Below are 14,285 nucleotides of genomic sequence, written 5' to 3' on the forward strand. Positions count from 1 at the left end.
GGCTGTTATTCTCCGAAATCTAGTGATATGGAAAAGAGCTTTTGCCTGCAACGCGCTCAGTTAGAGGCCCCAAGAATCCAAACCCAACTGCCCTCCCCAGCAACTACCACTACCACATTTCCATCTCTGTCCTCTGTCAGAACAGATTATCGTCAATCAGATCCCCGACACGCCGAGGTCCATCGCAAAGTTCTCCAACCATCATCTTGCTCCAGAGATGACAGAATCTTGGGGAACTCAAAACAAGTTCATCCCCAATTGGTTGTGATTCGTCTCCTTCACTTTCGTCCAGCTGCCGTAAAACTCCTCGAATCCTGCGTTTCTATTTCCGAGATCGGATATGCGTGTCCCATTTTTTAACAGATTTGTTCACCAGATACCTTCGGTTTTAACACAGATCAGACGCCTTATGCTAGACAATTCCACGTACTGTTCCCACCAATCACATCATTCTTCTTTTCCTTTTTCCCTTCCCTGAATGGGGCAATACTAGAGCTATAGACGCCACCAATCAAAGTGTGAAATAAAAGAAAGACAAAAGACACAAAAATGCGTCATTACTGCCTAAGAATCTCTCAGATTTTTTAGTTGAGAATACCCCAACAAATGATACAAATATTATAATATAACAGAACATAGAATTCCACACCATTAGGGATCAAATCTCATACACACAACATGAATATAATATATACGCTACTGGACACTAGTTGAAGCTCGAAACACAAACAATGTGTTTTGATCAGCGATTCCGAGCTTTCTGTAAACTGCTTAACAACTAAACAGAAGTTAGATGATAACTCAAATACCTGCCAGGTATTGCATTCACCATGAACCAATGAAGGATGAGTTGCGGCGTGACCTCTGGCGGAACTGCTTCTTGTTAATGCACCAGTTATCACGAAAGGTGCTCGCCTGCACATTGACAACACATGGTTGAGGTGAAAACTGGAGCATCAAAAGGAAACTCTGGAAACAATACAATTTGATTCCACATAACTAACTTTAGAAACTGAAGAGGTGCACTCATAGAATGACAAAAAAAAGTACTTATCCAGTTGAAGGAAAACTCTAGCAGCAAGTCTTTGGCTCTACATCCAAGTTATTGTTTGAAACTTCGCTAAATGATTTAGTTTGATTTATTGCATGAAATCAATTTTAGCCTGACCTCAGTCCAGTTTTTAGGCCTAACAGTCAATGTGCACATGAGACTCGCAAGTTGTATCACAGCTGTAGGCCAAGTGGAATTAGAAACCAATTTACAATGCTTAACAACACTGGGTTATCTCTTGTCCATTAAAAGCATCATAAGAGCATCAATTGATACCCAAGATGAAAAACAGATTACTATTATTAACCAGTGATGCTAAATGAAAATCTCTGCAGCTAAAGGACTGCGCTTAACATCCAAAAACCAAGAAAAGCATGTAAACGACATCACCACAAAACTAATTGCAACGATAATGTTACTATGTGGACAATAGAGTGCTCACATTTGCAACCAGCTTTGCCCCAAACCATGCCGAATCAGGTCCATATGGCGGAGGTATGACTTTTATACTATCAGAAATGACAGGCGGAAAATAACAGCGAAGCTCCTTCTCTAGCCGCTCTAAGATAAAGCCAAAAAATTACGTTATAGGACATGAAACAGTTGAAAAAGGAAGAAACTGCAGCCAGAATATTCATACATGTGGAACCTGATATAACCATGGTTTTCAAACCCGTGGGTCGAACGGTGACAAGGTGGGATCAGGAGGGGGGTCGGACTTGCCCCTTCTGTTTTGGGTGAGTCCCCTCCAACCCGTCCCAAGTCCAGTTTTGTACTTGGATTGATCTGACCCGACTAGGCCGACCAAACCCGGGTTTTCACAAACCAAGATTGGGTCTTAATTCCGGTTGGAAAACCCTGAATATAACCAGATATTGGCAACATTCTATTGATAAAGTTTCCAATGTAATCCAAACACCAAATGACAGTAGCTATATACCTGGCAATCCAGGTAAACATGAAGTGCCACCAGCCAACACGACTGTCTTGAACCATCCATCATCAGTTGCCACCTCAGCATGAAGACAATGATCCATGCAGAGTGCCACTGCTTGATGTAAACCCATAGCTTGCCTGCATTCACAATAGTAGCTCTAAAAAATGGGAAGGAAATACAAAGATCATAAAATGAAATTCTCACAAAAGAACATTTAAAAGATTATATGCTTTGACAAGAAAGCACAAACGTGAAAACAATCTCAAGTGGATGACCTTGAACCATTTTTAAAAAACAAATTCTGCAATTATGATGCATGCTTTCCTCTTTCTTGATTCAACCGCCATTTGATTTCACAAATGCAAAGAACAAAGTCTTTATAAAGGCAGATAGAAAAGTTGGCATTATGAAATTTACGGATCTCACAAGCACAAAAATGCCAAAAGAGAAGTGAAATATTCACATTTAAGATCAAGACTTACATCCCTCCTAGCTGAGGCTGGAAAAGGATCTCGCCTGTTAGAAACCGCTCCTTTGAAAAAGTGAAAACACCTTCTCCAGGGACTTCAAATGATGCCCGAGTATCTTTTGCTAGCTCTGCTTCATAGTCAAGTGCAACATAGCAAAGATTCTGTAAGAAAATCAGACTCCATATCAGTGTGAATGTAGTGCTAATAACATGCTTCCAGTAATCAAGTCATGTACGGTGCAATGAAATTTGAAAATTCAACAGGTTCCTCTATTCGAGTTAAATTAATCAAATTCATTATAATTTGCATATAACTTTAGTACAATTGGAAGTAATGTTTCTAGACATTAGAGAAATATGGTAATATAACACATCTAAATAGCAGAGTACGTTGGAGACATTGAACAGTAACTCAGCCCCCCCAAAAAGAACACACAAGAATCACTCTCCATTAAAATTTATAGACATATATTCATGATATAAGCCTAATATTTTAATTTACTTACTTGCATTGAAGTAACTATTTTCACGAAGAGAACTTGTAAATATTTTTTTATAGATTATCTCCACAAATAAAATGTAAAAGGCAAATGGAGAAAAGCAGAGAGAATACGTGAAGCTTCAATCTGCAAACAAAACCTCAAGCTATCTGGTCTCCAGAAGCTAGACAGATAGATAAATAGATACAGAAAATCATATAAGTATATATAGATGTATGGAGCAAGCTAGCATTGTATTACACTAACAAATTTTTCAGAGGGAAATCACCTCCCACATGAACTTGTAAACTTTCTGTAAAATCTATCTTTCTTATTTCCCATATTTCATACAAATAACTTAAATTTATATACAAAGATTACAGTTATTTAATCCTGGTCTCTCGGATCTCCGAAGTTGTGTTACAAAGGACTTCTTCCTTTGTTTTTACGGATATGGAAGAAGTCCTCCTGATCTCACACCAACAGTGCCCCTCAAGTTGGTGCGTATAAATATCTGATGCCCAACTTGACAAGTGAGTCATAGAAGTTCCTACTGCATACTGCTCTTAGTTTGAGACAAAATACATCATATATCCGCTATTCATGAGTGCTTCTTCAGGTACGGTCAGCAGTTATTTCATGTCGGAGGCCCTCGAGATGATTTTAGAATATTTCAAGATAGCCACCGGTGTCACACGTAACTGGAGATCATACACCTGGGAGGTGTCAATGCCATCAACATAAGTAATAGTATTGTCGGTGGTCTGGGTCGTAAGTGAAGCTTTGGTCAAAGCTCCAGTCATTCTCGTGGTTACCTCGACCATGAGCAAAGGAGATCGAAGGAGATCGCCTTCCATATACCCCAGCTTGTCTTTGCCTGAGATATACATCTTGACAACCTGGGATAGGTTTGACTCAAGTTTGGGTCTGAATCTAGTCTGTTCCGGTCTTGTCCGGGTCGAATCTTGTTTGGTCTAGTTTGGTCCGAGTTGAATCCGGACTATCTAGTCCAAGTCGAGTCTTGTCTGGTCTGAGTCGAGTTGAGTTTGGTCCCAATCTGGTCCAGGTCAAGTCATGGTATGAGTCGAGTCCGGACCAAGTCTGGTCCAGGTTGAGTCATGGTCTGAGTCGAGTCCGGACCAAGTTTGGTCCGAATCTGAGTCAGGTCTAAATCCGGTCTGGTCCGGTCCTAATGCTTCCCTTTTTGTTCTTCACGGCCCTAATTTGCTTGCCGTTTGGATCAAGGCCATTCTCGTCATCTAAGTCATCATCGCTAAGTTCATGTGCAATGTCAATTTCTTCATCACTGCTTTGTGAAGGATCAAGCCTTGCCGTGTTCGCAACCCATTGCATCATCTTCTCTACCTCCTTTTTGGATATCCCCTCCTCGTCAACATCGTCATCCTCATCATCCGAATCGTCATCATCGAATCAGTAAAATTTCCTAAATTTAGCGACGCCGACGATGAGGAAACACCTTTAAGATCGGCGAACCTAGCGGCCAGATCATTACCCAAAATTCTGTTCATCTCTTCGTCTTCTTTACTGGTCACAAATGTCTCATCTTTCTTCAAAACGGGCAGGGGTGGCGCTCCTGTTTACTAATCTATCGACAAAGACCACTGCTTGTACAGTGAGCCCAGTCAAGCCTCAGACATACGATTACGTTCCTCCGACCTACCCATGTTGAAGCTCTTCTTTATTAATTTAAATAAGGGAAAGCCAGTTCATCTCTGCAGCAACAATGGCGTCCGTGCCAGCTCCTACTGCAACTGGTTTCCCCTCTTTCTATAAGGTAAAAACAGTAGCACTTGCCAAACTTCGAGCATCATCATCTTGTTTTGAAAGAGCCAATCGTTTACCGCTCAAGATAGTTTTAAGTGATCAACACACGGAGAAAATGAAAAACTATTACAGGACATAGCTTAATGGGGATGATCCCAGAGGACACGACTGTAGTTACTAAGCTTCTTGGGATTGCAGAGAGTCGTGGATCGTGCTAAGATGCCTTACAATGTGGCAGAGCAGCGAGATAATTGGAATAGGCTTCTTCTGATCTCCATCAATGCCATCACGCTCTCTGCAGCCACCATGACAGGACTTCTGGCCGTCCCCGCTGTTGTGGGAGGAACTCGAGTAGCCTTCGGACTTTCTGCCACGTTCTTGTATCGGTTAATCCAGATCGCCTAGCATCACCCCTTGCTCAAGGATTGTCTCCTTGATCTGATTGTACGATACCAGCTGTGACGCCGTCATGATCATCGCCCGGTTCACCGTCAGCGAGGACCCATGCCAGAGGCTTCTCAGCCTCTCTGATTTTGCCATCTGGCCGATCGCGTCCACCATGCTCAAGTAGTTCCGGCATTGCGCCGTGGCGAGATAAACCGGAGAGAAGAGCCTGCTTCTCCCCTGCTCTTAGCAGTTATAACATCCTCCACCGCCATCGCCGCCACCTCTCCGGCACAAATTTTTGGCAGGCCGGCCCCCACACCCCCTCCATTCTTCCCAAGGCATATGCATGGCACGAGACCAAAGATCCCTTCTGGACGTAGGTATCATCGGGCAGCAGCTAGTATGTCATCTTCGGAAGCAGTCTTCGGGTTGACAGCCACGGGCGGGTATAGCCTCATTGACTTGGATAATGCGGCATGGAGATAATGAATTTCTCGCAATTCATCATAGCTAAACGTTTTGCCGGCATCTAGATGACGGGACTGAATGGCTTTGATCTCGTCGAGGATCTTTATCTCCACATCCAGTCTTGATGATAGGAGCCAGAAGAACCATGTGAGGAAGGAAGAAGTCATGTCTCATCCAGCTAAGATGAAGCTTACTATGATATCTCGCAGGAATCCTACAAAGGTATTCATGGCCGTGGGAAGTCGTCCGTCAGCTTGCATCCGCACCTTCTCCTCATCGATTCCCCGCTTTGGAATTGGGTCCGCAGCAGGAAGCACGACGCAGGGAGAAAATTTCTCCCTGTGACATCCCCGAAAGATCAAAAGATCTTGATCAAATCTCTGGGTACCTGCTCTGATACCATGTAAAATTTTTGTAAAATCTATCTTTCTTATTTCCCATATTTCATACAAATACCTTAAATTTATATACAAAGATTACAATTATTTCCGAAGTTGTGTTACAGAGGACTTCCTCCTCTGTTTTTACGGATATGGAAGAAGTCCTCCTGATCTCACACCAACAGAACCCTCATCTGTGCAATGGATATTTTGCAACTTCCAGCCATGAGCAATATACATTTGGACCTTCACCTAAGCTATTGCCAGTCAATCACTCAACAGCTTAGGCCACAATGTTAACTTTGGGACCGTAAAATTACAATAGAAGTATATTACAGATCTCCCCTGTCTCACCAGAGGACCTACCCCTTGCCCCAGCAAGATAATGTGCTTAAGCAGAAAAAAACAAGTTCTAGTGGAGAAATTCCACTAAACTCCATGAACACACAGAGAGTTGTTTATGCCGGAGGACAGGTAGCCATTTCTATAAATCTCATGGGAGAAATTGGGTGTTAGAAGGAGCATCTTTAGTGGTATGATTTTCGAGGAAGAGATATAATAGACTAAAGAAGAGAAGAAGGGCATCTTGATACATCGAAACAGAATGCTTTATTGGATCCCAATCCTTGTAAATCCATATGGATTGAAAGTCCAGCCAGCCAAGCTTCGGTTAATTGTCAATTAGCTTTTTCTTGATATTATGAATGTTAATTAATCCCGTCAGATAGTGGATCTTTCACTATCACTTCTGCATATTCATCTTTCAAACAAGTATACTGCCCCCAGTGCTTGGAAACCAGCATCCTTCACTACCCTCTTCCTCTCCCAAAGAAAACCCAAGGTTCAGTTTTTTGTTTAGCGTCAGCAAAAAAGGCATCCTTACCTTAACAATCTGAGGAGAAGAGGTACCGACATTCTTAACAGCACAAGCACCCACTGTGGGCTTGAGAAGGAGAACATCAACTACCTCCTCACCTCCTTCATTGCCCTACACCTAGGCCATCTAGCTGCACTCCTCCAATAAGCTTGGGATCAACTTATATCTCCCTAACAGTTTGGGAAACCTGTTTGAGCTCGTTTAAGGGTTCTTGAAAGGAATAAGCAGGCACTTCAGTGATCTTAGTAACCCTTTCGACCTCATGCTAGAGATCTCTAATTCTTCCATCCTGACCTGGGTGAGCTCTAAAAAAGTTTCAATACATGATTGAAGGCTTATTCAAAAGCAACTGGAAGCTTGTGGCCAACCTCTCCTTGACGCGGCACAAGAACGAATGGAATCCTCCCCCCAGGGTCATGAAGCTAAATTTTGATTCTATGACTTAGAAAAACTGGCCCCGCTGGCATTGGACGTGTCTTCCGCACTAATGATGATAGCCTCCTCCGGCCCCATTGGATTCTCTGACTCCACATTAGCAGATCTCCTGAGCTTGTGCCAAGGTCTTATCATTTTCAAATCTTCCTCTGGGAGCTAGCTTTGGATTCTAAAGATACCCAAGCATCATATTGGCTGGTGCTCCAAGGCGAGCAACCCTCCCTGGTACCACTGGTTAACCTTCCATGAAAGGTTGGACGTTTATTCTAAATTTCCTAGTAGTTGGACGTGTGCTCTGAGATCAGTAATTCCCTAGTTGATTCTCTATCCAAACAGGGGACGACCCTCCAATCTCCAATTGTAACGAATCCCCCCATCAAAATTGTGTTTCCTGTCTTCTAGCTTGAAACAAAACTTCACTCTCCAAAAATAAAAAGCTAATTAATATCCATCTTCTCGTTTAGGTGATGTTGGTCTGATATATCTAGGAATTGCCATCATAAACTGTCTAGTCAGTTGATCAACATACCAAGGCAGTTCCATAATCCATCAAAAAGAAATAAACTACTTCTAGTAACTACGTAGAACAAGGCTCTCCACATTAGTATCAACTCCTGCACATGTCACTGAAAATCCAATAACACAGCCAGCATGAACTGCCATTCAGTTTATATGACCGATTAAAACCATTTTAGTCAATACACGTTAAGGTATTCCAATTCAGTAAACAATGATGTACAAAAGAAATACTTAAAACTATTCAGACAACTAGAACCACTTGTAAAAACATATGTCACAGGAGCCTTTTTACACAAACAGCAATGTTGGGAAGGTACATATCTCCTACAGAGTAATTTATAATAACTGAGCATTCTTCCTGTCTAAAATGGATATTAAAAAAAAAATGTTTTACCACCCAAAAGACTGGTAATAAACAATACAAAAAAAGTAAACTGCAGGGTAGAGGGAAACCTCTTTCAGACTGCGAACTGTATATAAAGATTCAAAGTTAATGCCTCTCTGTTGCATCTGTTCCTTCAGATATCCGGTCAGTCTCAGTGCACCTTGACCAATGGTTTCCACCCCCACAGAACAACGCATAATCTTGCCACGCAAAACTGTTCCATGCATTCTTTTAGGTCATTATGCATGTGAATATATGAAACTTTCTCTCATCACATATAAGAGAATACAAGACAGAATCATGAAAAAGAAGTATATGAATGACTGCAATAAAAGTTAACAAATACATACAGGACTTTGAGAAGGCACAAGTTAATCAAATCAATTTTCAAACCTAAGGCAAAAGAAACTTTAAACCAGTCTTAGAAGACATAACCTCCTGTTTTCTAAGATTGAGATAGGAGATTTCCCCAAGGGAAAGGTACAAAAGGCTCCCAGGGTGGAAAACATGGTGAAAAAGAAATGAAAGACAGGGGTTGCATACTAAGATAGGTTTAAGGCACCCTCCATGGTATATAACATAAATTCACAAATAGTTGTAAAAACATCTACCACGACCAAATTACACAAACAAATCTTTGGAAAAATCTGAGACTTTGAAGGATGATAAAGTAAATGGATGAATTAACTTTTGAACATAGTTAATCATTACTAAGTAGTTTTGTTGGATTTTTGGGTTGAGCTCGGTTCCATCCCAAAATGACTAGCCACTTGGGAGGCCTATCGCTCAACCTTATAACCTATTAACTTTTCTTCTCATTTTTCAATATGGGAATTTTTCCCAGTAAACGCTTCCCTTCACGTCCAAGCTTACACATAACGGGCCTGAGACGTGAGCACAAACCCTCCACAGACTCCTTCATGGAACCCGCAACACACAAATTCCTACCTTATGAAGTCCAGAACACACAGGTAACCTGGGAAGCACAAACTACGCCTTAGTTCACACTCACAACCTGCTTTGGTACTATGTTGGATTTTTGGGTTGAACCCGGTTCCATCCCAAAATGACTCGCCACTTAGGAGACCTATTCCTCAACCTTATAAACCATTAAATTTTCTTCTCATTTTTCAATATAGGACTTTTTCCCACTCAACAAATTTTATCATCCAAAAGTGGAAATTTAAGAAATAAGAACTGAAGCAAAGCATCTTTTACAAAGGCCTCTGCGGAAAGGGTCTGACTGCATAATTTTAGATGAGTTGTAACCTCTTTAACTTGTTCCACACCCAATGGACTTACTAGTTAACCAGAAAAGCATCAATATCTGAAACAAATAAAGCAGGCAGGGCAATTTGTTTGATCGTAATGAGAAAGTAGACTGTCAGTGCATACATAATAATTCTATCATTAAGTTCAGGCAGAGTTAAGTCTTGCCAGGATCATATCTCCAATGAGCCCAATGCTCACATGCTATGTTTACACAAGCACCACTAAAATTGAAGCATCAACAATTAAGAACTTATGATATAAAACCTCAAACCAGGATTTGAAGAGTCACAGCTTACAAAGTAGGGGAAAAGCACTCGGAATTGGCATCAAGGAAAGATGCAACACATAACTTACTTGGAACAACTGATATCATGTGGAAACCAATGTTTACTACTATGCCTGAAGTACGTCTTGCTGCATACAGAGCTAACACAGCCTGCAATTTAATAAAATAATAAGAAGTTAGGTATTGATAATAGAAATACAATGAGTGCAAGAGAAATGGCGAGTCTTTTGGAACTAATAAAAGGTATGCTCGTTTTTCTGAAATACCAAACTCTTCATCGTATACTCTATAATGGGACATCAATCTCTCCACCCCTCAATTAACTATATTTTCATCATGCGGGACCAAAGGAAAAGAACAACTAGTTGATAAATTAACAAAATATATAGGCAAAAAAGAGCTCCAAAGAGAGACAGAGAGAGAGACTTTAACACTTTGATCAGAACTTGGTAAGATTTTTAGAAGCTCCAAAGAAACTTTTGAGCCTTAGTGACAACTCAATGCATCAAACACTTAAAGCAGCTCTAATGGTCAGAAGTACAGAATACATGAACTCACCATGTCCACAACTTTTGATTGGCATAGGAAACTGAAAACAACTGAAATAACTAAAAGAAAAGCTCATACTTGATCAATAGCACAAACAGCCGGAACGTTCATGTCAAACAAAACTGAGTAGATGGCATCTTTCAATTGTCTTCTGGACGCTTTAGCTGATTCAGTATCTGGAGAAGAAGGAAAACAAAAGGTAAAGAAAACGTAAACCAGATATAGTAATTTCTCATAGACTGATCATAAGATATTCTCTGAACTAGTCATGTCCTAGAAATCAGAACTAAGGAAAATAATTTATATAATTAAAACCAACTTAATCGATGAATTAATTTGATGAAAAAATGTTAATATCCCAGCAAACATTGATAAATATAAAGTCATTGTTCATCCCCACCATTAACCCTTATATGTAGTCTCCAAAGCTGGTTACAGGATAATAAAGTAAATCCTCTTCCTTGTTGGGATAATAGAACCAACTTAGACAAAGAGTAGCTCATTACTTCCCAAAACAAAGAGAAAGATGACTGCCATGTTAGGTTATCAGGAAAGAAAGAGCTAAAAAGCCACAGACCATCAGAATGGCATAGTGGGATGGACACAACAATAGGCTGGCTTGATGGTTTCACCTGCATCCTGTATGTAGATCCCCATTAATAGTATAAGTGAAAGGTAAAAACGGAGACCATATCTATTCGAGCAGAATCGAATAGCTAATGCCAAAAAAAAAGTTGGATTGCACATTGTGGACAAATAGGCATTGTAGAAGTGCTTCACACTTGAGATTTACTGACCTGCTGTGGATTGTGGCAAAAAAATGGCGTAGTCTAGAGTACATTGGAGACTCGATGTTGCCAAATTCCTGTGCAAAAGATAGAATTCATCATCAAAGATCATGCAACATATAGAGAAAGAAATAGACCGTGTACCAAAAATGTCGCTGAACGTCCAGAAGGGGCAGAATATTTGCTCCAACCATACTTGCAATAACCCGATCCACCTTCACATCAATAAAGAATAAATAAATTAGATAAACCTAAGGAATTTATAGAAAATTGAACCTTAGAAGACAACAAAATAGGATGACAAAAACACATCTCTCCACAGTTTAAAGACAAATTGATTCAGCAAATGATTACAGGAGGTTCGAACTGATATGAAAGTAACAACAGTGAAGTCAATGTAAATATATGTAGTAACTGTAAAATTTTCTGGTCACTATTGTTTGAATCATCCATAGATGGAATTGAAACAAGTGCAGAGAACAGGACTTAGATAATATGACAGTGAAAGGCCTATTACCCTTTAGCAATTAATTGTATGGCTTGCATTGAGATTAACAGAATGATAGTTTTGAAAATCAGTTCATATCAGTCATGAATGAAATAACATATGCAACTGTGCTGAATTAAACAATTCAAAGACAAATGGGAAACCAAAAGAAACCAGTGCAGTAGAAAGTTGGCATTCCACCTATGTCTGTACTGACCATCAATAATTACGGAGCCACTTAATTGTGCACGTCTCCCATAGATTTGCATGAAGGACAAGTGAAGCTCATAATTATAATAACTCCTGCAACGAGCATTCAGTTAAGTAAAACAATTCCTACTAAACTGAAGTAATTGGGAAATTCCACATATATCATATCTACTTAAATAAAATGGGAAACAGTGATTCCATTGAACAGACTTTATCCGTCCACCAGGATTTCCAACAGGATCGTGTTTACATGTCTAACTCCAACAGAATATTTGCTTTATACTGATCGGAGTTACTTGGTGGAGATGAGTTCTTCACGCAAGAAATCAAGTGAACTTTGTAATAAACCATAAATTTCAAAAAGCAGCGGTTTTGCTTGCCAAAGACAATATAAAAAAAAAAAAAAACTCAACGGATAATGGAAGTACCCAGTGGAATAAACATCTCAAAAAAGTAAACCGAATACCCAGAGATGCTAATAAAAAGCAATTAGGATATAAAAAAAAAAAAAACTCAACGGATAATGGAAGTACCCAGTGGAATAAACATCTCAAAAAAGTAAACCGAATACCCAGAGATGCTAATAAAAAGCAATTAGGATATAAAAAAAACAACTCAACGGATAATGGAAGTACCCAGTGGAATAAATATCTCAAAAAAGTAAACCGAATACCCAGAGATGCTAATAAAAAGCAATTAGGATTTAAATGCAATATATCGGTATGTAGTTTTCACATTTGTCCTCTTCTTGGCAAAATAAAGGCACAAAATCATGAAGTGCAACTCACCAAATAGTGTTTCCTGATCTCAAATTTGTTTCAGCAAAAACAATAGTCTCCCACGGTTCCTTCTGGTTTTGTAGGAAGTAAATCCAGAGCCGATTATCTGAAACGAGAAATTTCCATGTCTTGCAAATCATGCTCGCCTTGGCTGCATCTTTGGGACCAAGGAATTTAAGAATTTGCTGAAAAATGTCTACGGGTAGCTTGTCGAATGCACCAGTAGAGGATTGGAACAGCTGGGATTCCGATAAAATTACATTGGAATTCGAGTTAGAGCGATTCGATACAGATTCCCAGACTTTCCTCAACAGCATCGCCATTGATATTTCAGATTAAAAAATAAACAATCACCGAATATGTAATTCGCGACTTTAAAAAGCCATAAAACGTCCTGAAACTTATACACGGAGCTCAAAATTCGTGATTCTCGCGCTTGGTTGTTCGAAAACGTGGCAACGATAGAGACGATACAGAAAACGAACCAAGATGAACACACACAATTCCCATGAAACTCTCGTCAGTCTTCCAGCACACTCATATGACGAGAAATTTAAACTACTTCAAGGAAATCGTAATTCGCTGTCCGGAAAACGACACTGCACGAAATGTTCTGGAAACATTAGCTCCAGAGATCTATAGACAAGCATGAACTGAGAACACACAATTCCCTTGAAACTCTCGTCAGTCTTCCACCTCGACCATATCCAAGCAATTCAAACTGTTCGGATAATAACACTCTCACATTCCTGATCATCTTCGCAGTACCCCTCTATCTCATGCAAACAGGGGAAAAACGACGACGACGACGACGACATAGTAGAAGAATCAAATGTAGTAGATTGAGCTAGGTTCCACTTCCTGAAGTTAGCGATTATCGGATAATGCCCCTGAAAATAGTCAGCATTGGAGAGCCGCAGTGTTGGAAGTTGAAACACGGTAGAGCCTGTTTTGTCCGGTGGTTTCTTGGCGACGGAAGCTATGGTACGCTAATATTCCACGTCTCCTGACACGTGGCCAATACTCGTGCCCCGAATCGTATATTGTTTCAAACGTGACGCCTCGCACTCCGGCTTCACGTGGTCTCCCGCCCTCGCTGTTGGACCAAATGGGTCCACCTGCCACCAGCCAGTCACCCCCGCTAAATTCTGTCCGCGAGTTACCCTGACACATGAGAAGGTACGGCCAGGTTGATGTTACATGTTTGGCACGTGTGACGCTTGGCTGATCTGTTAGAGAGGGCAACCAGCTGTAATATAATTCGGTTACCCATCACCGTCCTCACCTGTGATAGGGAATGAATTTAAGTGATCAGAACCGTTACTTATCTGCCGTATTGATTGACCGTCAACCTATGAAATGGAGAATATTATTACTTTAAATGGCACGTACGTTATGGTTTAGAAAGCACCGGTATTCATTCGAGAGTCGGAATCGGACCCGACTCGGATTTTTAGGTTTGGTCGCGTCAAGTTGGTTTAACCTGAGCGCAGAGTTAGATCCGGAGTGGGTCAAAGAGGGAATCGGGCGAGTTTAACCTTTAACTCGATCAAAATCTAAATTATATATTTTGATAAATTATTTTATTTTATTTATATTTATATAATAGTAATTTTAATAAAAAATAATAATTTTTTGCAAGTTAAAAAAAATATAAAATTAATCAATAAATAAGGTATGAATTTATTAAAAATATTTATATACAAATTTGTTTCAAAATAAACTTAATTGGTATGAAATTA

The 14,285-nt window shown here is 40.1% G+C and overlaps 1 protein-coding gene across 3 annotated transcripts; it reads right to left on the reverse strand.

Annotated features, from left to right (window-relative positions):
• Positions 1-119: 119 nt before the first annotated feature.
• On the reverse strand, positions 120-13,465 carry LOC137940516 (actin-related protein 8). 3 transcript variants are annotated; one of them, XM_068785624.1, is made up of 13 exons: positions 12,553-13,464; positions 11,772-11,857; positions 11,212-11,282; positions 11,077-11,144; positions 10,857-10,918; positions 10,358-10,455; positions 9,799-9,880; positions 8,241-8,386; positions 2,471-2,619; positions 1,992-2,125; positions 1,494-1,612; positions 810-915; positions 120-474 (listed from the first exon to the last, which is right to left on the reverse strand). In XM_068785624.1, exons 1-12 carry the CDS (start codon positions 12,864-12,866, stop codon positions 826-828), a joined length of 1,419 nt encoding a protein of 472 aa, XP_068641725.1. In that variant the 5' UTR covers positions 12,867-13,464; the 3' UTR covers positions 120-474; positions 810-825. The 3 variants fall into 3 exon arrangements, with proteins under 3 accessions (XP_068641725.1, XP_068641726.1, XP_068641724.1); XM_068785625.1 differs by having other exon boundaries at positions 460-495; positions 12,553-13,465; XM_068785623.1 differs by lacking the exon at positions 120-474 and having other exon boundaries at positions 507-915.
• Positions 13,466-14,285: the final 820 nt, after the last annotated feature.

This window comes from Aristolochia californica, unplaced genomic scaffold (assembly GCF_029961685.1).
Source record: "Aristolochia californica isolate CCGP_79_NKW_82.1479 unplaced genomic scaffold, dmAriCali1.0.hap1 SCAF_9, whole genome shotgun sequence".
NCBI classification, from domain to species: Eukaryota; Viridiplantae; Streptophyta; class Magnoliopsida; order Piperales; family Aristolochiaceae; genus Aristolochia; species Aristolochia californica.

What these genes read in the sequence shown, in the direction of transcription:
- LOC137940516 (XM_068785624.1), bottom strand. Translation starts at nt 12,866, where the DNA reads ATGGCGATGCTGTTGAGGAAAGTCTGGGAATCTGTATCGAATCGCTCT. An exon ending in CTGTTTGTGCTATTGATCAA is followed by an intron (nt 9,881 to 10,357) that starts GTATGAGCTTTT and finishes ATTAAATTGCAG; the next exon opens with GCTGTGTTAGCTCTGTATGC. An exon ending in ATGTTTACCTGGATTGCCAG is followed by an intron (nt 1,613 to 1,991) that starts GTATATAGCTAC and finishes GCTTTATCTTAG; the next exon opens with AGCGGCTAGAGAAGGAGCTT.